At 53.3% G+C, this 25,768-nt stretch overlaps 1 protein-coding gene across 1 annotated transcript in view; it reads right to left on the reverse strand.

The window, feature by feature from the left end:
• Nucleotides 1-25,379, reverse strand: part of GNA12 (G protein subunit alpha 12) — a 72,966-nt gene extending 47,587 nt beyond the window's left edge. Inside the window, exon 1 of the mRNA XM_052657025.1 lies at nucleotides 25,068-25,379. Coding sequence (XP_052512985.1) covers nucleotides 25,068-25,379 — 312 coding nt within the window. The remainder of the gene's footprint in view (nucleotides 1-25,067) is intronic.
• Nucleotides 25,380-25,768: the final 389 nt, after the last annotated feature.

The following is a 25,768-nucleotide window of genomic DNA, read 5'->3' on the forward strand; positions in this document are numbered from 1 at the left end:
ATCGCTGCTCCTTGGGCTGGGCTGCTGTCCATTACCCGGGGTCCACGCACGTCCTGATGCCGAGGCTGATCGCACCCCTGCACTCAGGGCCTCCGGGGAGGAGCCTGACGGGGCACCTGTGAAGGCCCTGCTGCCGGCCTGAGCGGGGAGGGGTGCCTGGGTGCGCCATCTCGGCACACCAGCCCAGGGAACGGTTCTCGCCGCGTGACCCTCGTGTCGCCCACGTCTTCCACCTTCTGCATGGCGGTGCTCTGACATCTCCGGAGCCGTGCTGATCCTGGAGAGACTGCCCCTCCTGGGCGAACCCAGCACCTGGAACCAGCTCCCCCTCCGCTCCTGCCCTCCAGGCGGCAGGAGCCCTCCGGTCTGGACTGGTCCCAAACAAGACGGCCCACAGCGGGCGCCCAGCACACCCTCCGGCCCAGGCTGCTGCCCTGCCTCGCCCCCTCCTCCCTGCAGCACCCCAGAGAGGCTCCAGCAGGCTTCTGCTCGCTCTCCCTCCGGACGGACCTCGGTACTCCCCAGGCCCCAGGCAGAGCCTCCTGCTCCTGGGGGTCTGTCAGGACAGACGCCCTCCTTCACAGCTGTCGTTCCCATGTCTGGGAGCCTCCAGATTCCTGATTAAAGCAAACCCTGGGCGTGTGCCTCTGCTCCCATCTGCAGCACGCACTCAGTGGGTCCCACTAACCCGTCCACTTGGACACACACATGGCGATCTGTCATTATCTGAAGTAAGGACCACGGTTTCCCGGCTCAGTAAGACGTCCCATGAGAAGCAATACTGGACACATTTGAGAAGCAACGCTCCAGTAACGCTGGGATAAACGATATCCAGAAGGGAAGCATATGAGTGACCCAGCAAGTCCACACCCAAGCACACACTCCGGCTGCTGGGCACTGCACGCACGGACCAGACAGGCACTGCCAGTCGCAGTGAGAACAAAAAGCACCCCGGCGAGGGCTGCACACCAGGGCAATGGCTGCAAGGGCTGCAGTGGACCAGCTGGATGCGCAGGCGCCAACGCGCACAGAAGGCAAAAACACTGCTGAGCAAGCCAGTGTCTTAGACGATACACCTAAAGATGGCACCGTTTAAATAAGCTCTCTAAAAAACACATGAGCTCTATACACTCATTATGGATATAAACACGGATAGTAAAACTATAAAACCGCAGGTTAAACACATATGAAATTCACTACAGCGGTGCCTCCGGGGAGAAAGGCAGAAACAGCAGTTGAAATAAAAACGGGGTGAGTGTGAACTGAACCCTCACATGTTGGGCACAAACCTGGTGGGCACCAAGCCTCCAGGCCTCAGGACCCCTGTGAGCTGGCACAACCACCCCCCCCTTCACGGAGCTGAGAGCCGACGTCCACCTTGCCAAACAGCCGATAGAACGTGCTGGGTCCCTGCGGTCCTCCCAGGGACCGCCTGCCCCACTCTAGCCCACCCCACCGCCCCCACCCTGACCGTGTCCCCACTCAGCGCCAGAGCGTCCTCCTAAAACCTCGAGGCAGGTGGTCTTGCTTCTCACGGCACACCTTCAGCACAGCGGACAGGACCGTGTGCGATCTCCCCCTACCCGCCACCCCCGCCCACGCTGACCCCGCGCACACCCCACCTCGGGGCCCCCAGTCCTGGTTCCCTCTGCCCGGAGCGCTCGCTCCCCGGATGGCGGGTGGGCAGCGCGCTTCCTCTGAGGGTCTCTGCCAGCTGCTTCACGTCCAGGCCTGCTCCCACGCTTAGCTGTGATCTCCTGGTGTGGGGGGCCACCACAGCCTCTTCCTTACAACTTTATAAAGAGGAGTCATAGGCACATTTTAATCCACAAAGACAAAACCCCATGGGGCCCATTCCCATTCTACAAAAACATCATGTAAGTGAAAGATGCTGATCGACTTTCTGAGTAACAGCCTGTTTATGGTGGGCTTGAGAATTTTGTGAAGATTCTTAGCTTACGGAAATTCTGCAAGGACAGGCTGAAAAATAAAATGACTCTGATCACTCCGACTGTGTTTCAGAGAAGATACTCCCTTTGACAGTGGGAAACCCGCTGCTTCCGGGGGTGTGTGTGTGTGTGTGTGTGTAGGTGTGTGTGTGTATCCGTCTGGGGAGGGGTGTGTGTGTGTGTGTGTGTCCATCCGGGGAGGGATGTGTGTGTGTGTGTGTGTGTCCATCCGGGGAGGGATGTGTGTGTGTGTGTGTCCGTCCGGGGAGGGATGTGTGTGTGTAGGTGTGTCCGTCCAGGGAGCGGGGTGTGTGTGTGTAGGTGTGTCCGTCCAGGGAGCGGGGTGTGTGTGTGTGTGTGTGTGTGTGCGTGCGTGTAGGTATGTGTCTGTGTGTCGGGAGGGGTGTGTGTATGTGTGTGCCACCTCCAGGCAGGACAATCACATGACTGTGTGCGTCTGTTTCTGTCCCGGGAGAGGTGTGTGTGTGCGTGCATGCGTGCGTGTGTGTCTCCGTCCAGGGAGAGGTGTGTGTGTGCGCCGTCTCCAGGCAGGACAATCATGTGAGTGTGTGTGTTTCCGTCTGGGGAGAGGGGGGTGTGTGTGTGGTGTGTGTGTAGGTGTGTGTGTGGTGTGTAGGTGTGTGTGCGTGTAGGTATGTGTGTGTGTCGGGAGGGGTGTGTGTATGTGTGTGTGCCGCCTCCAGGCAGGACAATCATGTGACTGTGTGTGTCTGTTTCTGTCCCAGGAGAGGTGTGTGTGTGTGTGTGTCTCCATCCAGGGAGAGGGGTGTGTGTGCGCCGTCTCCAGGCAGGACAATCGTGAGTGTGTGTGTTTTCGTCCGGGGAGAGGCGTGTGTGTGGGTGTGTGTGTGTGTCCAAGCAGGACAATCACGTGAATGTGTATGTATGTGTCGTCTCCAGGTGTGTGTATGTGTGTGTGTGTGTGTGTGTGTGCATGTGCCGCCTCCAGGCAGGACAATCACACGAATGAACCAACCAACCAACCGGCTCAGAGCTGTAAACACGCCAGTGTGAGAAAATGGGCGTCAGGACCCCGCTGAGCGCAGGGAGAGGTTGAGGGTGGGTGTCTCAGTTGCAGAGAAGAATGCCTGGAGACCTGCTGCCCTTGGACTCCCAGTTACAAGGATGACTCCACACAAGGGAACAGTGTGGCAACTCCTGACGCGCTCACTTCACCCTGAGCCCCGCCCCCCTGCGCTCCCGTGGATAAAGGCAAGAGCTCCAGTTACTCCACTTCCTGAGCCCTCTGCTCCACCTCGGCCCCAGGTAGCCTGTCTGTCTTCCCCTGGCAAGCCGCCTGGCCCGTGGATGGTTGCCAGGAAACACAGGGTTAGCTTATCTTCCTGCTCAGGAGAACCCTGACCTTCCTGTTCTTAGAACATGAAAACCCTTTTGTTTTACAAGATCATCAAAATTAATGTATCGTTTCCAAGCTTTTAGACGTTTTTCCTGTTAAAGTGCCTACTCACACATCCAACAAATATCTGAAAGCCTACTATGCACCGGTGCTACGCCAGGCCTGAGAGACAAGCACACGAGCGCCTGGGTCCCTGCACGCCTGTCCAGGTGCACCCACCAGAACCTTGTGCAAATGAAACACACACAGGAAGATTCACACTGACACCAAGATTTCCCAACTTAGTTTAGAAAGATTAGAATGCATTTACTCAGCTCTCCTGTTCTCTGTTCTGAGGACGCTGTACTTAAATGACAAATTCTGAAGTTACTTCTTCGACATGTTCTCCTTTGTGGGCTTGTCTCCCTTCCCAGATTCCACTGGGACAACATTCTCAGAATTCAGGCAATCCACTTGCCCAACCAGCATCTGCAGAGTGTCCAGGAACCAAGAGTGTAATTCTGAGTCAAGGGGCCTGGAGTCCCTCTAGGAACGCATCTCAGGAAGCCCCTTTCTCGGGCCCTAGAGAAGATCAGAGATGGAGTTGTGCCAACGAGCAGAACAAAACTAACGTTCTCAACCCTGCTAACCTCCAAGGTGGTCTGCTAAAGATATTCCTGAAGGCACAGACCTAAATGATGCTACAGGAATTTATCATCAGGCTCCTAGTGTCCATTTCCTGACCTCGTATTTACCTGAATTTAATGCAGTTTAAGAGATCAGAAACAACACGTCTTTTAGGAATACTGCTGTTACAAATCACTGCTATGCTGCTGCTGCTGCTGAGTCGCGTCAGCGTGTCCCAGTCTGTGTGACCCCACAGACGGCAGCCCACCAGGTTCCTCTGTCCCTGGGATTCTCCAGGCAAGAATACTGGAGTGGGTTGCCATTTCCTTCTCCAATTCTAACTAATTCTTATGGACCACTCATCCATACTTCTAACAACAACTCGGGTCGGAGGCACCCACAGCAGGCTTTGTTGGAGGGGCGTCTCCCACACCTCCTGGGCCACACAGCCCAGAGGCAGCCCCACACGTGGATGGGGCCTCCCCTCCCCCAACCGCATACAACACACCATCAACCCCAAGGGACTGGCCTTCCTACAGCTACGCAGAGACAAGAGGGAGCTGTTTGCGCACAAGGCCACTTATCTAACTGAAATACTGGCAGCAGTAAGGCCAAAAGCGAGTTCTCTGATGGCAGCTTCTATGGCTCAAACTGGGAACTTTCTGATGGCCCAAGAGGGGCTGCATCTGGGAAGGGGACAGAAGACAGAGCCCGAAAGACAGATGCTCCTGGCCTTCCAGTCACGCTAATGATACGTCTCTGCAGACTCAGCGCAGGGAACCTGCGTCGGAGGAGGTCCAGCCACTGCTCGAAAAAACCAGAACAACCTACTCAGTAAGAGTCAGGAAGCATCTGCTACAAGACGGAGCAGAGCGAAAACCAGAATGAATGCTGGGCTTCAAAGGGCCTTGCGTTCTCATTGACTGGACACACAATTAACTAAAAAGACACACTGAAGAGGCATTTCGTGGACGTAGTAAAGTACAAACTGTATATTATTAACTATAAGATGCAGTGCAAATGAATGATCTTGATGGAATAAGGGTCACACAGCAAAACTACACAGAGAAACAGGGAAAAGTTTTTACTTTATATAAAAGTCGTGTACATGTTGACATAAGTAGGAAAATTAAAAATAAGTCCCCTTTAATTAGAGATAAGTGCTTATTACATTTTGGTGAAAATCATTACCATGCCCCTGACCCCATTTATTTTTTTATACTCAAAGTTCGGATGTAAAACCAAAATCAAACTCACTTCGTTTTCAATTAAACACAGGACAACCATGTTTCCAGGTCTCAGAAATATTATTTTCAACATGAGTACCCTCTGAGCCTTTCCAGACCTGGACACCCTGGTCTCCCTCCAGCGGGTGCACCAGTAACCCCAAGTGTCCAGGTAGGCGGGGGTCACTGCAGCCCCAGGTGGAGCTGGAGTCCCAGCTTCTAACCTCCCGCAGAGCCCTGGTTCCCGGCAGCCCTCCCTGGGAAGTGCTGGCCCGAGCGGCCCCCTCCTCCACTCAGGTGCCACCTGACAGCCAGGTGTACCCTCCCTCCCCTCTGCCCCTTTTCCTTCCCACCGGCAATGCACACCCTCTGATGTTTTGGAGAAGCCACCCCACCTGTCTGTTTCCCACAGAAGGCCAGCTCTGGCAGGACAGGGCTTTGCTGTGCATTGCTGAGGTTCTCTGAGCAGCTGCATGCGGGAGGGTGGGCTCCGGGACCTCGGCTGATCCTGGCCGTGAGCTGCCCACCACCGCTGCCACTCACCTGAAGGCCGTCGGGGTGCTGGCAACACCACGAACCACACTGTGACACCTGCCCTCACGATTCAGAGCCTGACCTATGCCTGATCAGAAATGCAGAATCCCAGGCCCCCTCTGGCCTACTGAGCTGGCATCTGCATCCCACGGCTGCCAGGCGCTCCGGCACACACGGGGTCTGGACCCGGAGGCTGCAGCCAGCGAGCCCAGCACACGCCCAGGAGGTTCCCCTCACCTTGGGGCACCGGAGCTGTGCCTGCCCCTGCAGGGGACACGGGCTCTCATGACCACCTTCAGTCATCGGACAGCCCTCAGCAGAGAGAGCACGCCCGTCCACGCCCTAAGTCACCCTGTTCCCGAAAGAAAACATATGTAGGCGCCCCCCGGGTCAGGGGTGCGGCGAGGACGAGCGTCAGGAGCACAAACGGCCTCGTCTCAGGCCCTCCCCACTCGGGCCCAGCAGAGGCCAGGGCACCAAACCTGCCAGGGCACCAAACCTGCCCGGTCAGGGCGGGGCGAGGAGGGGGCCAGGGGGCGGGGCGAGGAGGGGGCCGGGGGCGGGGCGAGGAGGGGGCCAGGGGGCGGGGCGAGGAGGGGGCCGGGGGCGGGGCGAGGAGGGGGCCGGGGGCGGGGCGAGGAGGGGGCCAGGGGGCGGGGCGAGGAGGGGGCCGGGGGCGGGGCGAGGAGGGGGCCAGGGGGCGGGGCGAGGAGGGGGCCGGGGGCGGGGCGAGGAGGGGGCCAGGGGGCGGGGCGAGGAGGGGGCCAGGGGGCGGGGCGAGGAGGGGGCCAGGGGGCGGGGCGAGGAGGGGGCCAGGGGGCGGGGCGAGGAGGGGGCCAGGGGGCGGGGCGAGGAGGGGGCCAGGGGGCGGGGCGAGGAGGGGGCCGGGGGCGGGGCGAGGAGGGGGCCGGGGGCGGGGCGAGGAGGGGGCCGGGGGCGGGGCGAGGAGGGGGCCAGGGGGCGGGGCGAGGAGGGGCCCCCCCGTGCCTGGCGGTATTGAGATGCGCGAGGTAAGGCACCCCTCTCAGCAGCAGCGGGAGGTCTCTGGGCCAACACACAGCCATGGTGGTCACTCCTGGCTTGGAAATCATTTGATCCGGAGGGGAGATTAAGGAAAGCTGGATGATAAAAAACATTTTATGGAAAACCGGCTGAGAAACCTTCAGCTGGAGTCACGTGTAGGACACGGGGGAGGAAACGTGACAGGCGGATAAACCCGCACAGGAGCTGCTGACGACAGCCGAGAGGAACCCACTCCTGAGGTGCCGCCATTCCAATTTCACACTCCCAACATGCTCTGGAAAACGCTTTAAAAATCACTGGGTATTTCCAATTCTCTGACATCTGCGTGGCAAAAACGGTCATTAGCCCTCATCAGTTCAGTTCAGTTCACTCAGTCGTGTCCGACCCTTTGCGACCCCATGAATCGCAGCAAGCCAGGCCTCCCTGTCCATCACCAACTCCCGGAGTTCACTCAGACTCAGGTCCATTGAGTCCGTGATGCCATCCAGCCATCTCATCCTCTGTCGTCCCCTTCTCCTCCTGCCCCCAATCCCTCCCAGCATCAGTCTTTTCCAATGAGTCAACTCTTCACATGAGGTGGCCAAAGTACTGGAGCTTCAGCTTCAGCATCATTCCTTCCAAAGAACACCCAGGGCTGATCTCCTTCAGAATGGACTGGTTGGATCTCCTTGCAGTCCAAGGGACTCTCAAGAGTCTTCTCCAACACCACAGTTCAAAAGCATCAATTCTTCGGCGCTCAGCCTTCTTCACAGTCCAACTCTCACATCCATACATGACCACAGGAAAAACCATAGCCTTGACTAGATGGACCTTAGTCGGCAAAGTAATGTCTCTGCTTTTGAATATGCTATCTAGGTTGGTCATAACTTTCCTTCCAAAGAGTAAGCGTCTTTTAGTTTCATGGCTGCAGTCACCATCTGTAGTGATTCTGGAGCACCGCCGCCCCCCCCCCCCCCCCCCCCCCGCAAAATATACGTCTGACACTGTTTCCACTGTTAGCCCTCATAGGATCACTATAAAAACTAAGATGAATCCTCACATAGGTTTGATTATAAACAGGAAGAAGTGAAAGTCAAGAAGTCAAAAGAAAGAGCTTCACCAGACACAGAACAACAGCAACTAATAAACACATGCAAAGATCTTCAGGCCATCAGGACTGGCACATTAGAACCAGGGTGGCTAAGAAAGAAACAAAAAGGCAACCACAGGAGTCGGTGCGGGTGCAGGGAAGCTGGGACCCTCGGGCTGCTGGTGGGAACTCAGTGCTGCTCATGACAACTCTCCCAAACAATGCATTTTCTCAGAATTGTATTACTTATCATTACACATTTACTCATCACACAAACCTCAGCATGGCTCTGTCAACTTCCAAGAAAAATAAACAGGGATTTGACTGGTTGTGTTCAATTCCTAAATTGGCATTTTTACAACAGCAACAATTCCTATCCGCACCCCCCCACCCCCCAAAAGAAGCAACTTTTCCAGGATCTCTACGTTCTTCAGCAACGGTTTAGGACTTTCTCCATACGGACTGCATGTGAGCATGTCTTGCTTATTCCTAGGTATGTCATCCTTTGCACTGGCATTAGGAATGGGGTATTTTTCTATTACAGGGAAAGCGCACACGTGCACACACAGTTCACCCACGGACATTTACTTTGTGTCCAGCCACTCCGGTAACTGTTTTTAATTCTAGTGAGTTTCTGGATGATCTTTGGATCTACTATTTACAATGTTAATTTTATTCCTTCCTTTCCAGTAGATACACCTAATTTCTTTTGCCTTTTAACTGACTAGAATCTCCAGCACATCGCTGAGTTATTAGATTAGTTGCTGGCAGTCTCGGCTCAATCCGGTCTGAAATTAGAACGCCTCTTCGCAGAGGATAACTTTTCCTCAGTCACCGAGACAGCTTCAGGCACTCCAACCGCTAGGTATTCGTCTTGTTATCTGTAACAGTGCACTGAATGGTGTCCCCTTCATGTCATTTATTTACTCAGATGACAGGGTCAATGTCAAAGCCATTTGGGGGAAAAAAGGGGACATTCAAGGAAACGGCTGCCTGAGTAGTAATTGTGAAAACAACACAAAAGGAAATAACTTAGCTATATTTATTACATCACTGGACGAAGTTGTTTTAGAAGGTTCAAGATTTCATTCTTCAAAGACATGGTACGTACATACAGTGGAATATTCCTCAGCCACGAGAAAGAATGATGTGCCATTTACAGGTACAGAGACGGACCTAGAGACTATCACACCAAGGGAAGTCAGGCAGAAGGAGAAAGACAACGTTAATACCGATCATATCCCTTATATGTGGGATGTAAAATACGGCACAAATTAACTTATCTGTGGAACAGACAGACTCACAGAAACAGAGAACAGACACGCAGTTGCCACAGTGGGGGTGGGAGGCTGGGACGAGCAGAGACAAACTATTATACGCAGGATGGATGAGCACCAAGGTTCTGCTGTGCAGCAGGGAACGCCATTCAGTATCCAGTGATAAACCATAATGGAAACGAATATGAAAAGGAATACACACACACACACACACACACACACACACACACAGAATCAATCTGCTGAGCACAGAAATGCAACTCTATATGTCAATAAAACAAAGATCTGTCTTTTAATCTCCTTCAAAAACGCCTACATTTACAACATTCTCCTTATTTCCAATACTTTATTTTTAGAAATGTTATTATTTTAAAATTTGTGAAAGACTGCTCCTGCTGCTGCTGCTAAGTCACTTCAGTCGTGTCCGACTCTGTGCGACCCCATAGATGGCAGCCCACCAGGCTCCTCCGTCCCTGGGATTCTCCAGGCAAGAACACTGGAGTGGGTTGCCATTTCCTTCTCCAATGCATGAAAGTGAAAAGTGAAAGTGAAGTCACTCAGTCGTGTCCGACTCTTCGCGACCCCATGGACTGCAGCCCACCAGGCTCCTCCGTCCAGGGGATTCCCCAGACACGAGTGCTGGAGTGGGTGCCACTGCCTTCTCTGTGTGAAAGACTAGGAAAGGGCAATTTACTGTCAGAAGAGCTTTAATTTGTACTAGATAAAACAGCGCTCAGGCAACCTGGTGGCTCTTTTCCTAAATTTAGCAAGAATTAGGAAACAAGTTCCCACTTAAAATGCTACAGATGCTGTGGTCTCCTCAGCAAATATTTACACATTCTGAAAATATTTAAGATTACAAAAATTCTAAAGCAAGATTCAAACCACAAATTAAGTTAAAAAAAAACAACCAAAAACACATCTACAATTCAAAATGGAAACGTCCTGGTAATTGCAGAAGAGTATATAAGGAGGCATTAAACCATCACTCCTGGACTGTTCGATCATATTCCTAAGGACTCATAAAATGGCTATTACCAAGGCGGCCTCTAAAATAACAGTTACTGTAGAAAGCATATATATTTTTAAAGTTCATGTTTCACAGAAATGAACACTCATTTTGTCATGCTCCTGATGTCTCTTTAAGGTAGGTGTATTTCAAGGCACTGTTTGACAGGGCAAGAGCGTGAGTGTGCCTCCCTCCGAGCTCCGCACCACGTTCCACGCGGTTGGGCTCTCCTGCACCAGTCGCCGCTCTGCTGGCCAAGTTCCCACGTCTACTGCTGACGTTGCAACACAGGAAAACTGGGACCACCACCACCCCGTGAGCCATACTCCCATCTCGTGAGAGTGTGAGCCTAAGCACCCCGCCCTGGTCCCCGGCCCGCCACACGGGCAGGCAGAGGCGCCGTCACAGAGGTGGACCGCCTGTTTTCTCAGCAGCAGGAGCCCCTGCCCTGCCTTTCTTGTTACTGTAAAGCTGCCACAGGTAACTCACCAGATGATTACGTGAAAGGGGGTTTGAAAACTGTGACCCACCCTCCCAGGAAGCAGTCACTATGGTTACACGTGGCGAGGAGGAGCCCTAGAATCTTCTCTCTTTGTTCCTGGCTGCAGTGTTTCTGAAATGTTGGGGGTGGGGGCATATACGTAATACCTGCCACTTTTGTTAGTCAAAAAGGGACAAATATCAGAACTTCACACAACTCAGCCTACACGTGGAATAGTGTTCTTTTTCCTTCCTTGATGACTGCTGCTGAACGTTTTTTATACTCACATGTAAGGTCATCTTTAAAACACATACATGGCTATCTTTACGTGTATACAGCTATCCCACAAGGGGATGGGAGAAGGTCCTCTGACCCTGCTCTAACGTACTTCCCCAGATGGATCTTTTAAAAACGTAGATCGAGGCAATCCTCTGCTGGAAGCCCTTCAATCCTGCCTCCTGCTGCCACTGGAATCACCTGAGACTGGAAGGCCCCCTCCCACCTCCCCTCCCACCCTTCTCCCCCGGGATGTGCCCTCTCATCCGTTCAGGATTCTGGAAGCTCTCACCTGCAGGCTACAGATCGCCCCCCTGGGACCCGACAGGGGCCGAGGGCAGCTCTCCCCGCTGGGGTAAGGACTCCTCACCGCATCAGCGCCTGCTGACTCAGTAACCTCACTCAAGGAAGGTGGATTAATCCCCGCAGGAGAGGGGTCTGTACTTCATGCTGCTCCATAGACCGTGGTGTCAAGGGGGTCCCAGGGGGTCCGTCTCCTAAACGTCTGAGCCACCAAAGCATCTTCTGGGAGGCGAGTTCCCCGATGTGAGGTGGGGGAGGTTAGAAGCGCAGCTTCCCCTCGTTCTGTCAAACCCTAACCCTCACATAAATCAGGCTGCCCAGCAAGCTTCTACCAGAAAGCAGAAAGTGATGGTGTCCCTCTGGCACAGTGGCATTCCTTCCTAAAATGATGACCACTTTGCATTTCCTCTCGGCAGAAAAACACCCAAATGGACAGACTGACAAGGGAGGGTCAGCCCAGTGGGTGACCCCGGACGAGCGCACACTCAGTGAGCCTGTCTCTCTTCTGCTCCCAAGTCTAGAATCAGCGTGGAGATCAAAACAGGAGTCAGATAGCTAGGTGGAGATCAAAAACACCGGCTCTGTTACTAATAAAAGCCAGATGGGAGAGTCTGGCTTGCGATTTGCAGCCAAGTAGGTTCTGCTCCCTGGCACAGCTGGACAAACACAGGCAGGGCCACGCCCGCAGCCCAGGGCCCGGCCCGCCGGGGGCAGCAGGCTCGAGCCCGACGTCCTCTCCTCCTCGGAGGCTCGGGGGATGACGAGAGGAGCAAGAAGGGGACGACTCCGGCAGGAAAATGAAAGTCCCTCCCATCAGAGAAGCCCAGCGAGGCTACTGAGGGTTCGGTGAGGTCACAGCAATAGCGCCGCAAACACAGGACAGAAGCTCCCGAAAAGGAGAAGCCTGCGGCGGAGCCAGCACCCGGCACACAAGCGCACGCTCAGGATTTGTCGATGTGGCTGCCCTAGACGACCGCTTTTAATGAGACGTCAGCCTTAACTAGGACGCCCCGGGAGCACCGGCGTGTTTGTTTAAAAACACAACCCCACCACTTTATAGCTGCATCAGATATGTACTGACAGGGAGCTGGACGGCCAGCCGGCCACCGCGCTGTTCTCATCGGCTCACCTCGGGAGTCTCCCCAGCCCCTCACCCTGGCTTCCACGTCACTGCACACTTCTAACACAGCTTTCAAACTCCATTGGTCTGGTCGCGTCATCAGACTCCTGGGGAAAACAATTCCTTTCCCCAGCTGAAAATTAGGGAACTTCATTTCCTTGAAGAAAAAACAACAACAGCAACACGTTAAGTGGCCACAAAAAGTATAAACAGTTCCAGGGTCATCTCGTGGGTGCCAACAACCGTAGATGGAGAACTGACTGTCAGTGGAAAACACAGATTAAAAATCCTGCTGATCGGCATTATAAAAATTCCAAAAACGGAGCCCTGAAGCAGCTGTCCCGTCACCTGTAACGGAAGCCAGCAGTCAGGTGAGGCTTTAAATAATCACTCCATTTTCTTTCTTGCTAAATGTCAAGTCTTTTGCTTGTAAAACCTTACAGAGATGCACAAAAATTTACCTTGGAAATGGATGCAATCTGATCAGAGGCGTGCATGGGTGGCCGGGGCGGCGGGGGGCAGGGGCTCGCTACAGCATCTCTGTGGTCTAAGTCACCCGAGTGGCGTCAGGATGCTTCCCACCGCCCCGGTGCAGACGAATCTCATCACACGACCTGTGGCTGGTCCTGGTGGCCTCCTCTACCTGGGCTGGGGCTCCGGGTCCTTCCGCTGACTTGAGCAGTGATGTCCCCTCTCCTGCCCTGCCCTCCCCTGGGCTTCCCATCTCCCCAGATGCCAACCGAGTAGAGAAACACCAGGAACGGAGGACTTGCCGTCAGGCATGCGGCACAAAGGGCTCGGCCTGGAGTGACGGGTGCAGGCTTCCAGTGGCCCACACCTCTAACCTCACCTTCCCGGACACAGCAGTCACCTCCACTAACAGCCTCAGACAGCACTCGAGGGTTCGGCGGAATCCACGCCACGCACGATCACAACACTCTGGTAATGACAATATTAGCACAAATTCTCGTGTCTGTATGTTCCCGTGGCTTACAGCTTCTGCTCAGGGTTACCCAGTCGTTTGACCACCTACGGCCTGGTGCGCTGACTGCCTTCACTGCTGAGTCTAACGGGGCCATTTGACAAAGCTGGGGCAGTGGCCAGTGGCTTTCAGACTGGACAGTAAAGCAGATGCCTAGGTGTGGAGAGAGGGGCTGTCTGCTTGGCCTGAACTTCCCGAACAAAGCGGGGCCGGGGTCACTGCCCTGCCCGTGGCGCCCGGGACAGGGCAGGGCTGCTCCCTGCTGCCTCCTGTCCACCTGCGAACACTCTCAGGACGGACAACTGTTCCTTTACGGCCCTCTGATGCCGCACCTCCAAAGCACGCGTTCCAACGATTCCGTTCACCACGCCAACACAGAGGCAACGGCTTCTGTACCTGATATGTTAAGGCAGCATGCAAACTGTCTTCCATTCCATAAACCAAAGTAGCTGGACCTTCCCGAACATGTGTCCCCATGTGAGACAAATATCTTGCTGCACAAAAGACAGACTCGAAAGACGAACCTGCCACACGCCAGCGACTGTTCTCCGTATCCTGCTCCTCTAAGAGGGCAACGCGCTCAAACCAGGCGGCTGTTTGTCCAGTGCTCTGTGGTCGCCGTTCTATCACCCAGTCGCGTCTGATTCTTTGCAACCCCACGCAGTCGCGGCACGCCAGGCTTCCCTGTCCTTCACTCTCTCCAGGAGTGTGCTCAGATTCACGTCCATTGGGTCGGTAACGCCACGCATCTCATCCTCTGTGTCCCCCTTCTCCAGCACACTTGGCAAGATGTGAAGAGGACTAGGCTGCTAACTATAGTAGTTACAACATGAACCAAACCAGCCTGTCTCTAAGAGACGGCACTGCCCTTCAGGGAACGGGAGTGAAGCATCACGTCCATCAAACAACATTAGCTTCTTTGAAGATCAGCCTATAATTAGATCTCCAGGTAAGGCTTCAGTTTAGATCTTCAGTTCCATCTAAAACAGATAAGACCCACGTCCCCATTCTCAACTACAACAACAAAAAATCATGGCGAGCTGCCATGAATGCGATCTGGCACGAGCATGGCTGTCTCCCAAACCACACGGGTCCGGTGGCTGAAGCTCAGACACTGCGTCCTGCAAACAGGCGGGGAAAAGCCACTGTCCGTGTGCTCTGAAGCCTCCAACAGGGGCCAGAGGGGGCATCTCTTTATCCAATGGAGAATGATGTTGCTGTTTTTGTTTGTTTGACATTGCTGAAGGACCAACCACGTGTGCCCACATGCAAAAGTAGACTTCCTTATTTAAGTGCAACCTGCCAACAAGGCAATAAATCCAGACTGTTCCTCTAGACCCCAGAAGCACATTTGGGTTCCTGCTCTCACGCAGACCCACTGCAGCGTCAAGCCCGACTGGTGCTTCTGAAGCCGAGAGGAGAGACTGCAGGCCCGGAGTTTCGAAGAGCTTAAAAACCCAGGACAGCAGGGGAGGCTTCTTCAGAGCCCCATCGGCCCCGACAGAAAGGCAAACAACACAGCGAGCCTCTAATGATGAAAATAAGGGATTCACAAAACACGACGCAGGCTCGGCATCCATTCCTCAGCAGAAGTTCTCAAACTGGAGTCCTCAGAGCATACCTCGACCCACGACTGGGACCTACCATGTCCAGGGGGCTCCTTGAAGCTGTATGCACACAAAGGAATTCCCTAGCAAGGAGGTTTAGCATTCAGCTATCGCGTGACCACAGGTCTCTAGCGGGCTGGCATCGGGACCAGTCCTTGGCACTAGATGGTTCTGTCTCGCTGCCACACTCGTGCTTTAACAGCTCGGCCTACCAGAACCCCGTCTTAACAGACAGACCCATGGAGCGCACGCGGACAGTCTCCGCGGTGAGCTCTCCACCCGCTGGGATCCTGCGGGGCACTCAGGGGCCAGCTCACATCACGCACCCGTGGCGGCTTTCCCGACACCTCAGCTGGAGCTCACCTGCCCTGGTCACTGTGGGGCTGCCTCCCACGAGTCCCTCACACACGCCAGTCACGAGAGCACCGTCTGCCCGGCTCTCAAGAGGGCCCGCACCGTGGGGCCCGCACCGAGCTCGTCACTAAACATTCCCTTCCTATCAGCACGGAGCACAAACCCTCGGGTATACAGCCCAAACCCTGGCTGAACTGAATTCTTCTGTATCAGTGCCAACAAAAGGCCACAGGTTCTAATAATCCCATTCTTCAGAACGTTTTAAAACTATCAATATGTAAATATACAAGGAAGGTCCACCTTCGCACAGTTAAATGATATACCCATGAGATTCTGGGTACGATTCCCAGTCCATGGAACAAAGGACCTTCCCGCAGCTAACACACTGTATTCACCTCTAACTGGACGTGAAATCTGGCAATTAAAAATGGCTCCTGACGTCACAGATGCGGGGGTGGAAAGCACGGTGAGACAGAGCCACGCTGGTCTGGGGCATCCACACGTTCACTGAGGCGCGCCTCAGCACCAGAGCTGTGCCTGCGCAGGTTCTGAAACACTAATGACGTGAACGTTTAGGACAGCCCACTCGGGAAGTGACAGATTAGCATCTTAAAGATTATAAAAATAACAAGATGAGGAAGTCTTACGTGTAGTATTTACAGAAGTCAAAGCAACTAGTAGGTTCAAATCATCCACTGCCCCATAGCATGGGGACAGGGGTCAGATTCAGGCACAGCTGTGATCGCCAAGGAAGAGCCCAAACCCAGCACGGAAAGACCAGGAGGATGCGGACTCCAGCTCGGCCGAGACACAGGAGCTCTGCTCCCCTCGGGCCCTCTCTGCTCCACGCAAAAAAAACGCTCTAGACACAACCCAGGAAAGCGGGTGGGAAGGAGGCGGCAGGCTGCCTGGGGCCCCAGACTTGAGGAGGGATGCGGCAGGGAGCCCCCACGTGTCCCGACCATCCCCACCCACCCAGGACAGGGAGCTGTAGGCGCCCCCAAGCTGGAAAAGCCAAGAGGCAGGCGGTGTCCCCAGAGCTGGAAAAGCCAAGAGGCAGGCGGTGTCCCCAGAGCTGGAAAAGCCAAGAGGCAGGTGGTGTCCCCAGCCAAAGGGCCAGGAAGAGGGTGGCCTCACAGTAGAAGACACCCACTCGACGCCAGGCAGAAACTAACAGAAAAACGGCATACATCCTCCTCGGGGGTTTCAGCGGGGTTGAGAGGAAAGCGATCTTTCACATCCCCCTCCAGTCCCTGGGAACCAGGCGAACATTCCTGGCAGCCACCAGGAAGAGCTGCTGGTGGGACCAAGGGGGGATCTCACCCCCAGGCCCTGCTGAGAAATCCAGGAGGTGCTCCGACCCCGGCCCGCACAGGGCAGTGCTGGCGGGGAGCTAAGCTTCCACCCCAACCAGGCTCCGTAGGGAGCTGGGCCAATGGCCATTACTGACTCCCGCTTCCCTGGTGTCAGCCAGGTCTAGGGAGAGCTGAGGTCAGGACCCCACTCCACAAGGCAGAAGGGCCTCAGGGACCTGGTCGTCAGGAATGAAGGCAAACACACCTATTCCCAGAGTCCCAGGGGAAAAGGAAAAACCAGCAAGACTGCACAAGTATTCGAAGAAATAATGATGAAAAACAACCCAATTTTGGCAAAAGACAGAAATATACAGATTCAAGCAGCTGGAAGCATCAGTCGCTCAGCTGTGTCCAATTCTTCGCCATCCCATGGACTGTAGCCCACCAGGCTCCTGTGTGCACGGGATTCTCCAGGCAAGAATACTGGAGTGGGTTGCCATTTCCTTCCTCAGAGAATCTTCCCAGCCCAGGGATCAACCCCAGGTCTCCTGCACTGCAGGCAGATTCTTTACCCACTGAGCCAGCAGGGAAGCCCTCAGAAGCTGAGCATAGCCTAAATACAATAAGCTGAAAGAAACCTACGTCCAGACAAACCATAGTGAAACTTCTGGAAACCAGAGACAAAGCGAAAATCTTAAAATCGTCTGGAGAGTCGTGAGGCATGTACTGACAGGGGAAGAGTAACCCGAAAGGCTTGACTTCTCGTCTGAAACCATGGAAGCTGGAAGAATGTGGCACATTTTTCAAGTACTAAGAGAAAATAAGTGTCAGCTGTGAATCCAATTGCTAGCAAAGCCGTTCTTCAAGGTTAAAGGTGAAATAAAGACATTCGTGGACAAAGAAAGCCGAGAGACTTTGTTGCAGGCAAATCCACGCTCACAGAATGGCTACAGGAAACTTCTCCAGACAGAAAGGAGAGGGAACAGAAGAAGGCTTAGGAGACGTCAGCAAGGGAAGAACACAGAGCAGGCAAGAACAGCTGCGAATATAACAGCCTCTGCTTCTCGCGAGTTCCTTAAATCACACTGATGACGGAAGTGAAACCATCTGATGAGGTGCCCAAAGTACAAGAATCACTTAAGAACACTGATATCCTACAAGTGGGAGGGCAGAGGGATCTAAACAGGAATGAAGCTCCCGCACTTCACTGACAGCTGTGGGACAGTGTCCAGTAGATTAGGGTAAGCTGCACAGCCTACTGTAAGCTTACAGCAACCACCTAGAGAGTGACGCCACCACAGAACCGACACACCCCAAAACCTACCAAGACGGAAACCTAAAACGTGTGCAAATAACTCACAGGAAGGCAAGAAACAGCAGGAACAAAGCCCAAAATATGCAAGGGTAGGGGCTCCCCTGGTAGCTCAGCTGGTAAAGAATCTGCCTGCAATGCGGAAGGCCCTGGTTCAATTCCTGGGTCAGGAAGATCCGCTGGAGAAGGGACAGGCTCCCCACTCCAGGATTCTTGGGCTTCCCTTGTGGCTCGGCTGGTAAAGAATCCACCTGCGATGCGGGAGACCTGGGGTAGATCCCTGGGTTGGGAAGATCCCCTGGAGAAGGGAAAGGCTACCCACTCCAGTATTCTGGCCTGGAGAACCCCATGGACAGGGGAGCTTGGCGGGCTGCAGTCCACAGGGCCACAAAGAGTCAGTCGTGTTCAAGCAACACAAGCCAAAGGATGGCAAACACACACCAGGAAAGAGAGCAGCCCTGTGAGAAGGGCTGCCGTGGCAGACTGTGGAGCGGAGACCGAACGGGGCCCTTACACAAGGAGACCGGCCCATGAGGAGGACACAGCCACCCTGAGTGTCTGCACACCACACAACACACTCGCAGAACACAGGACGCAAGAACCAGCAGAACTGAAAGGGAAACGGACAGTGACAGTCGGCGACTCGAACACCTCACTCTCAGCAAGGACAGAGCTACTAAAAACAAACACCAGCAACCACACAGCGCTCAACACCGCCTTTAGCCAACTGAGCAGTCAGCACAGGCAGAAAACCCCAAGGAGCTCACACTGCTTTTCCAGGCACCCGCAGGTCATTCACCGACACACGCCCGAAGAGCACACACTGAGACAGCTCATGTTCTGGGTCACAGAACAAACCCCAGCAAATTCACAGGAGCTGAAACCAACCACGGTACATCCTCTGACCATCATGGAGTCACAGAAATCAAGGACAGAAAGCTGACAGGAAAATCTCCAAACTCTTGGAAACTGCAACGCGGTTCTAAACAACCTGTGGGCCAAAGAAGCGATCTCAAAAAGAGCAAAAATACACGCGGAACTGGATACAAACTAAAAAACCACATACCAGACCACATGGACACAGCTAACGCTGTGCTGAGGGAGACAGGCACAGCGCTGAAAACGTTCATGTTAGCAGAGAGAAGCAGTCTCAAATAAATCTCTACTTCTAGAAAATTTTAAAAAGGAGCAAAATAAAATCAAAGGAAGTAGAAGAAAAAATACTAAAAAGCAGAAATAAACGAAGTTGGAAACAGAAGAAAACTCAATGACAAAAAGCTGGTTCTTTGGGGGGAAAACGAATTGGTAAAGCGACAAGCCCCTAGAAAGGGGACTGACTGACAGGACAGAGAGAAGGCAAATCGCCAGGACCAGGAAGGAGCTGGAAGCTACGCCTCCCCTCACCTCTCTCCAAGTCCTAGCCACTGCAGTACGGCAAGAAAGAGAAAGAAAGGCATACCTGGAGGGAGAGGAGAAATCAGCACCCCTATCTGCAGATAACTTGCAGTTCAGTGCAGTCGCTCAGTCGTGTCCGACTCTTTGCGACCCCATGAATCACAGCACGCCAGGCCTCCCTGTCCATCACCATCTCCTGGAGTTCACTCAGACTCACGTCCATCGAGTCCGTGATGCCATCCAGCCATCTCATCCTCTGTCGTCCCCTTCTCCTCCTGCCCTCAATCCCTCCCAGCATCAGAGTCTTTTCCAGAGAGTCAACTCTTCACATGAGGTAGCCAAAGTACTGGAGTTTCAGCTTTAGCATCATTTCTTCCAAGGAAATCCCAGGGCTGATCTCCTTTAGAATGGACTGGTTGGATCTCCTTGCAGTCCAAGGGACTCTCAAGAGTCTTCTCCAACACCATAGTTCAAAAGCATCAATTCTTCAGTGCTCAGCTTTCTTCACAGTCCAACTCTCGCATCCATACATGACCACAGGAAAAACCATAGCCTTGACTAGACGGACCTTTGTTGGCAAAGTAATGTCTCTGCTTTTCAATATGCTATCTAGGTTGGTCATAACTTTCCTTCCAAGGAGTAAGCGTCTTTTAATTTCATGGCTGCTATCACCATCTGCAGAGACTTTGGAGCCCCCTCAAAATAAAGTCTGACACTGTTTCCACTGTTTCCCCATCTATTTCCCATGAAGTGATGGGACCTGATGCCATGATCTTTGTTTTCTGAATGCTGAGCTTTAAGCCAACGTTTTCACTCTCCTCTTTCACTTTCATCAAGAGGCTTTTTAGTTCCTCCTCACTTTCTGCCATAAGGGTGGTGTCATCTGCATATCTGAGGTTATTGATATTTCTCCCGGCAATCTTGATTCCAGCTTGTGCTTCTTCCAGCCCAACGTTTCTCTACATGGAAAATCCCAAATAATTTATAGAAAAGCTCTTAGAACCACCAAGTGTATTTAGCAAGGTCACGGGACACACGACTGAGACACAGAATCAGTCCTACTCTCTATACTGACAACGAGCATGCGGAAACTGGAAATACGAGCACAGTGTCGCAGCCGCTCTAAAGAAAATGAAACACTTGAGCATAAAGGTAACAAAGCATGTACAGGACACGTCTGTCGATAAGTGCAAAACACTGATAAAAAAACCAAAGACAACCTAAATAAATGAGGACGGAACATGCTCATTAACTGGAAAACTCAATATAGGAGACATGTCAATTCTCCCCGGACTGATACATGGTTTAATGCAAATGCGATCAAAATCACAGCAAGGTTTTGTTGTTGTTGTTAACAGACATAGGAAAGCTTACTCTAAAATTATAGGATAGGCACAGATCCTAGAATAGCTCAAACCATCTTGAAAAAAATGAGGTGGGAGAAATCGCTTTGATATTACGTCTTCTATATAGCTACTGCCATCAGCATGGAATGACCCTGGGAGAAGAGGCGCCACACAGATCAATGAACAGAATGGAAAACCCAGAAACAGACCCACACAAAATGCCCACTTGATTGTTCACAGGGGAGCAAAAGCAACTCAGTGGAGGAGGGACAGACCGTCTTTTCAACAGACAATCCCAGAACAACTGGACAGCCACAGAGAAAAGAACAGAGAGTCAAAAAACCTCAATCTCAACCTCAACCTTGTACAAAAATTAGCTCAAAATGGGTCAGGGACTTCAAAGTAAAACGTATAACTACAAAATTAAGAAAAAAAAAAAGGAGAAAATCTTTGGGACCTAGGGTTATTAGGCAAAGAATTCTTAGACGACACCAAAAGCATGATCCATAAACAGGAAAAATTGATAAGCTGGACCTTATCAAAATTAAAAGCTTTTACTCTGTGAAAAGTGAAAGTGTTAGTCAGTCAGTCATGTCTGACTTTTTGGAGACCCCATGGACTGTAGCCCACCAGGCTCCTCCTCCGTCCATGGAACTCTCCAGACAAGACTACTGGAGTGGGTTGCCATTTCCTCCTCCAGGGGATCTTCCCAACCCAGCGACTGAACCCGTGTCTCCTGCACTGCAGACACTCTTTACTGACGGAGCCACCAGGGGATCCCGTTTACTCTTCGAAAGACTTTGTCAAAAAGGATGAGAAGACAAGCTACGGACTGGGAGAAACTTTTCACAAACCACATAGTTCACAAAGGAGTAGCTTCCAGAATACATAAAGAACTCTCACAACTCAGCCATAAAGAAACAAGGAACCTGATTACAGAGCGGAGGCTCAGCCGTGAAGAATCTGCCTGCCAACGCAAGAAATGCAGGCTCGATCGCCGGGTTGGAAAGACCCCCGGAGGAGGAAATGGCAACCCGTTTCAGGATTCCTGCCTGGGAAATCCCACGGACAGAGGAACCTGGCAGGCTACAGTCCATCCGGTCACCAAAGAGCTGGACACAACTGAGCGACTAGACGACGGCGACGAGAAGCATGAAGAGACATTTCGCCAGAGAGAATATACCGCGGCCAAGTGAGCACGGGAAAGATGCTCAACTTCGCTAGGCGTCAGGGAACTGCAAATCAAAGCGGCAGTGGTGCAGCGCTTCCACACCTACCACAAGGAGTAACAGCCTATCACAAGGCTGAAGCAAGGAGTACCACCACCACCAGATGCTGGCAAGGACGCAGGAAAGCCGGATCACCGTCTCACCCGCTGCTGGTGGGGAAGCAAACAATCCCGTCACTCCAGAAACAGCTTGGCGGCTTCTTATAAAACGAAACCCGCAGCTACCACACAGCTGAGCACCTGCACTCTTGGGCATTCGTCCCGGATGCACGAAGATTCACGCTTACAAACACATGGGCACGACGTTCACAGCAGAGTCACTCATGACAGGCAGAAACTGGAAGCAGCCCAGACGCCCTCCAAGGGCAGACGGTCAAACGGTGAACGGGGGCGAACCCTCCCCGTGAGTGCACGCGCGCCCCGTCATGTCTGACCCCGTGGACTGTAGCCCGCCAGGCCCCTCTGCCCATGGGATTTCCCAGGCAAGAGTACTGGAGAGGGTGGCCATTTCCTTCTCCAGGGGATCTTTCTGACCCAGGGATCGACCGGGATCTCCCGTCTCCTGCACTGGCAGGCGGGTTCTTTACTCACAGCAATCAAAAGGCAGGGACTATAAACTGTGGACACACACCAACTCTAGGGAATTATGCTGAGTGATAAAGGACAATTCCAAAAGGTCACATCTTGCAAGATTCCATCTATATCATATTCCTGAAATCATGAAATCACAGAATTGGAGAAAAGGTCAGTTGTTGCCAGGACAGGCAGAGGGCGAACGGTGGCAGCGACTAGAAAAGACAACGGGAGGACGGCTCACTGTGACGGGAGCGCGCTGCATCTTCACTTTCTCAACTCCGGCTTCTTGGCTGTGCTATTATGGTGCTGGTTCTACGAAACCTCACCATGTGGGGGAGCTGGTTAAAGGGTATGCAGGAGCTATTATTGACAGGATGCTGCAATTATCTCAGTATTAAAAGTTTAATTTTAAAAAGACAGGGTTCAGTTCCCAGCTCCGCCACCTGTTAACGAGGTACCTAACTTCATGTAGACTTCAAACTCTGTTTTCAATTTCCCCACTGGCTAAATGGACAATGCCATTTGAAGCATTATGAAAATTAAAAGCCATATATGAGAAGGCCCAGCACATAGCTAGTGCTTTAAAAATAGCCTGTTAACATGAACTCTATTTGTAGACACAAATATTATTCTGAAGAGTTATCATTCAAATATCTGCTACTAGAGCCTCTACAAAGCAATTTATTTAAAAAGTACCTTCACAAAGTGATCTGTCCAAATAAAAATGGGGCGGGGGGTAGTGGTAATTACTGGTTTTAGAGTGAAAGATGAATTGCTAACTACTTACTGAAATGGTCAAAACAGATGAAGTGAGTTTAATATGCAACTACAATTAGAAAAGAAAAAAAAAATGACAAGGAAAACAGGATGCTGCTTAACAAATTTTGTTTCTTGTTGATAGGGAAGTTTGTAAAAGTTAGTGTTTATATGTAGTGGGAAAAGCTAAAATTGAGTTTTCTAAAAGACTCTTAATACACTCATTTAGATTTTAAGATTCTATGTTTCTAAGCAGTTTCTCTGCGAGTCGAGAGAAACCGGGAGTCGATCAGCCAAATCTCATAACCTACTTGGTTCAGAGGTCCAAAAAGCCACAGAAGTAAAATCGAGCTCTGTGACAAAGAAAATCAAGTGCACTTTACCCCAGAAGATGAGGAGAATTTTAAACACAGTTAATCCCCTGAATCATACTGGGCACCTAGCCTTTAAAGTTTATGAAGTATTGGGCCAGAGCTCTGACTCACAGAGAGGCTTTTGAAAGAGGTGAAAAGGAGAGGCATGTTTTATCATTCAAATGACTCTCTTCCCGGCAGGACCCTAAAAGAGCTATTTCTATCCACAAGAGACGTTTCACTAACAAATCCATCACGTGGGAACACTGGTGCGAGACCACTCATGCGGGCCTGGAGGCGGGGAGCCCCGGGTTCCAGGGCTCGGCTTGGAGCCACTCATCCTCAAGGCCCGGAGCGTCCTCGTGGGTGAAGGGAAAGATGTGTGCCAATGGGTTTCTACAGTTCTCTGCTAAATTTAGAGCCCAGCGTCTCCAGGGAGGATTCTGGGACAAGCCTCCCTCTACCTCTGTTTTGAGACAGCTTTCCTCATACCTGCGATTTGGTTTTCCCAAAATGGGCCGGGGAGCGGGTAGGTGAAGTGGCAAAGAGAGGGAGAGTAAGACCCTATGAGGGGGGAAAAAAAAGGAAATGACCTTAGTCTAGGACAGGGGAGACTATTTTCCCCTTGTCATCAGTTTTCTCCAGAATTCCTCCGGGGCCCTTCTGCACAAACTCACACAGAGCACAAAACCGGAGGGGAAGCGTGGTCAACTGTATGCTCCCCCCTCCCCCTCCAGAGAGCAATCCACAGAAAGGAAGCAAGGGACAGGAGCACCTGGAGAAGAAACGGCGCCTGAGAGGTATCTTAACTGTTAAGGCAAGCTCTAACTTACATCCTCAACAAACAAACACAACAGTTCTGTGGCAATGTAGGGTGTCGGCACACAGGCTGGATATTTGACCATATTAAGGAGTTTTTACTTTTTAGTTTGATAGAACACCATTAAAAAAAAAAAAAAGAGCAAACACAACCACCGGATGCTTGTCTTTGAGCTCTGTCAACAAACCTTCTCTAATGAATCTATACAATGTCTGGGATTTGCTTGAAACTCGCCGGGGTGGGGGGAACAGGGAGGGGTACAGGTCGATGGCACTGGCTCCATCGACACTGCTCGGGTTCTGAGGAGGGGCCCGGGGACCCACTGTTCCTGCTATTTTTCTCTACGCTGTACATGTTGGAAATTTTCCTAGTAAACAGTCTAAAAGGAGAGACTTGCGGCCGGTTTCCTGCCCCGTCTACAGCGCTCTTCTGAACTTAACTGGGAAGGCGGGGCAAGGATGGCACCCCGAGCCCAGGAAAGGCCCTCCCGCTTCTGAAGCCCTCGGCCCTCCGACGCCCCACAAGGAGTCGGCTTCCCCCTTTCAAGAGCGCCCGAACCCCCCAGCCCAGGAGAGCAGAGGCGAAGGCCCGCGGGCCGTCGGGGGGGCGCGGCGCGCATCCCCGGCCGGCGCCCCAGGAGCGGCCCGGGGGCCCCGCCGGGCGCCGAGGCCCGGGGAGCGCGCCGGCGCGCACCTGGGCGCAGGTGTGCGGGCGGGGAGCGCGCACCTGGGCGCAGGTGTGCGGGCGGGGAGCGCGCACCTGGGCGCAGGTGTGCGGGCGGGGAGCGCGCACCTTGAGGATGTTGTCGAAGATGGTGTCGCGGAACTCGAGCAGCGCCTTCTGGTCGAACTCGCGGCCGTGGATGATGCGCATCTGCTTGAGGAAGGTGGACTTGCCGCTCTCGCCCGCGCCCAGCAGCAGGATCTTGACGAGGCGCCGCACGGCGCGCCGCTCGCGGGCCAGCCCCGCGTCGATGTCCCGGCTGCGCCGCCGCGCCTCGCGCTCCGCGTCGCGGGCCCCGCCGCCGCCCGCCCTGCGCTCGCGGGCCCCGCCGGCCTCGGCCGGCAGCAGGCAGCGGCTGAGGGTCCGCACCACGCCGGACATGGCCGCTCAGGCCATGGACCCCGCGGCGGGCGAGGCGGCAGCCGGCCGCTCCCTCAGGCCGCGTCCGCCGCCGCCGCCGCCCCGAGGCCCGCTCTCGCCCGCCGCTCGGCCCGGCGCGGGGGCGGGACGACGCGGCCCGAGGCCCGGGGATTGGGCTGGCTGCCGTCCGTCCGGACGGGCGCGCCTTCCGATTGGGCCGCGGCGCTCCGAGAGGCGGGCATCTCCCCGGCCCTGGGGGCGGGGCCGGCGCCCAAAGAGGCGGGACCTTTGGGGTGGGGGCGCTTCTCATTGGGCTCCCGGGACCGAGGTTCTTTCTTTCAGAATGAAAGGGAGGCGGGGTCGTCTGGGGGGCGGAGCGGCGGACCACCATGGCCAATTAGAACTGCTCT

The sequence above is a fragment of the Budorcas taxicolor genome, chromosome 2, assembly GCF_023091745.1.
Source record: "Budorcas taxicolor isolate Tak-1 chromosome 2, Takin1.1, whole genome shotgun sequence".
NCBI classification, from domain to species: domain Eukaryota; kingdom Metazoa; phylum Chordata; class Mammalia; order Artiodactyla; family Bovidae; genus Budorcas; species Budorcas taxicolor.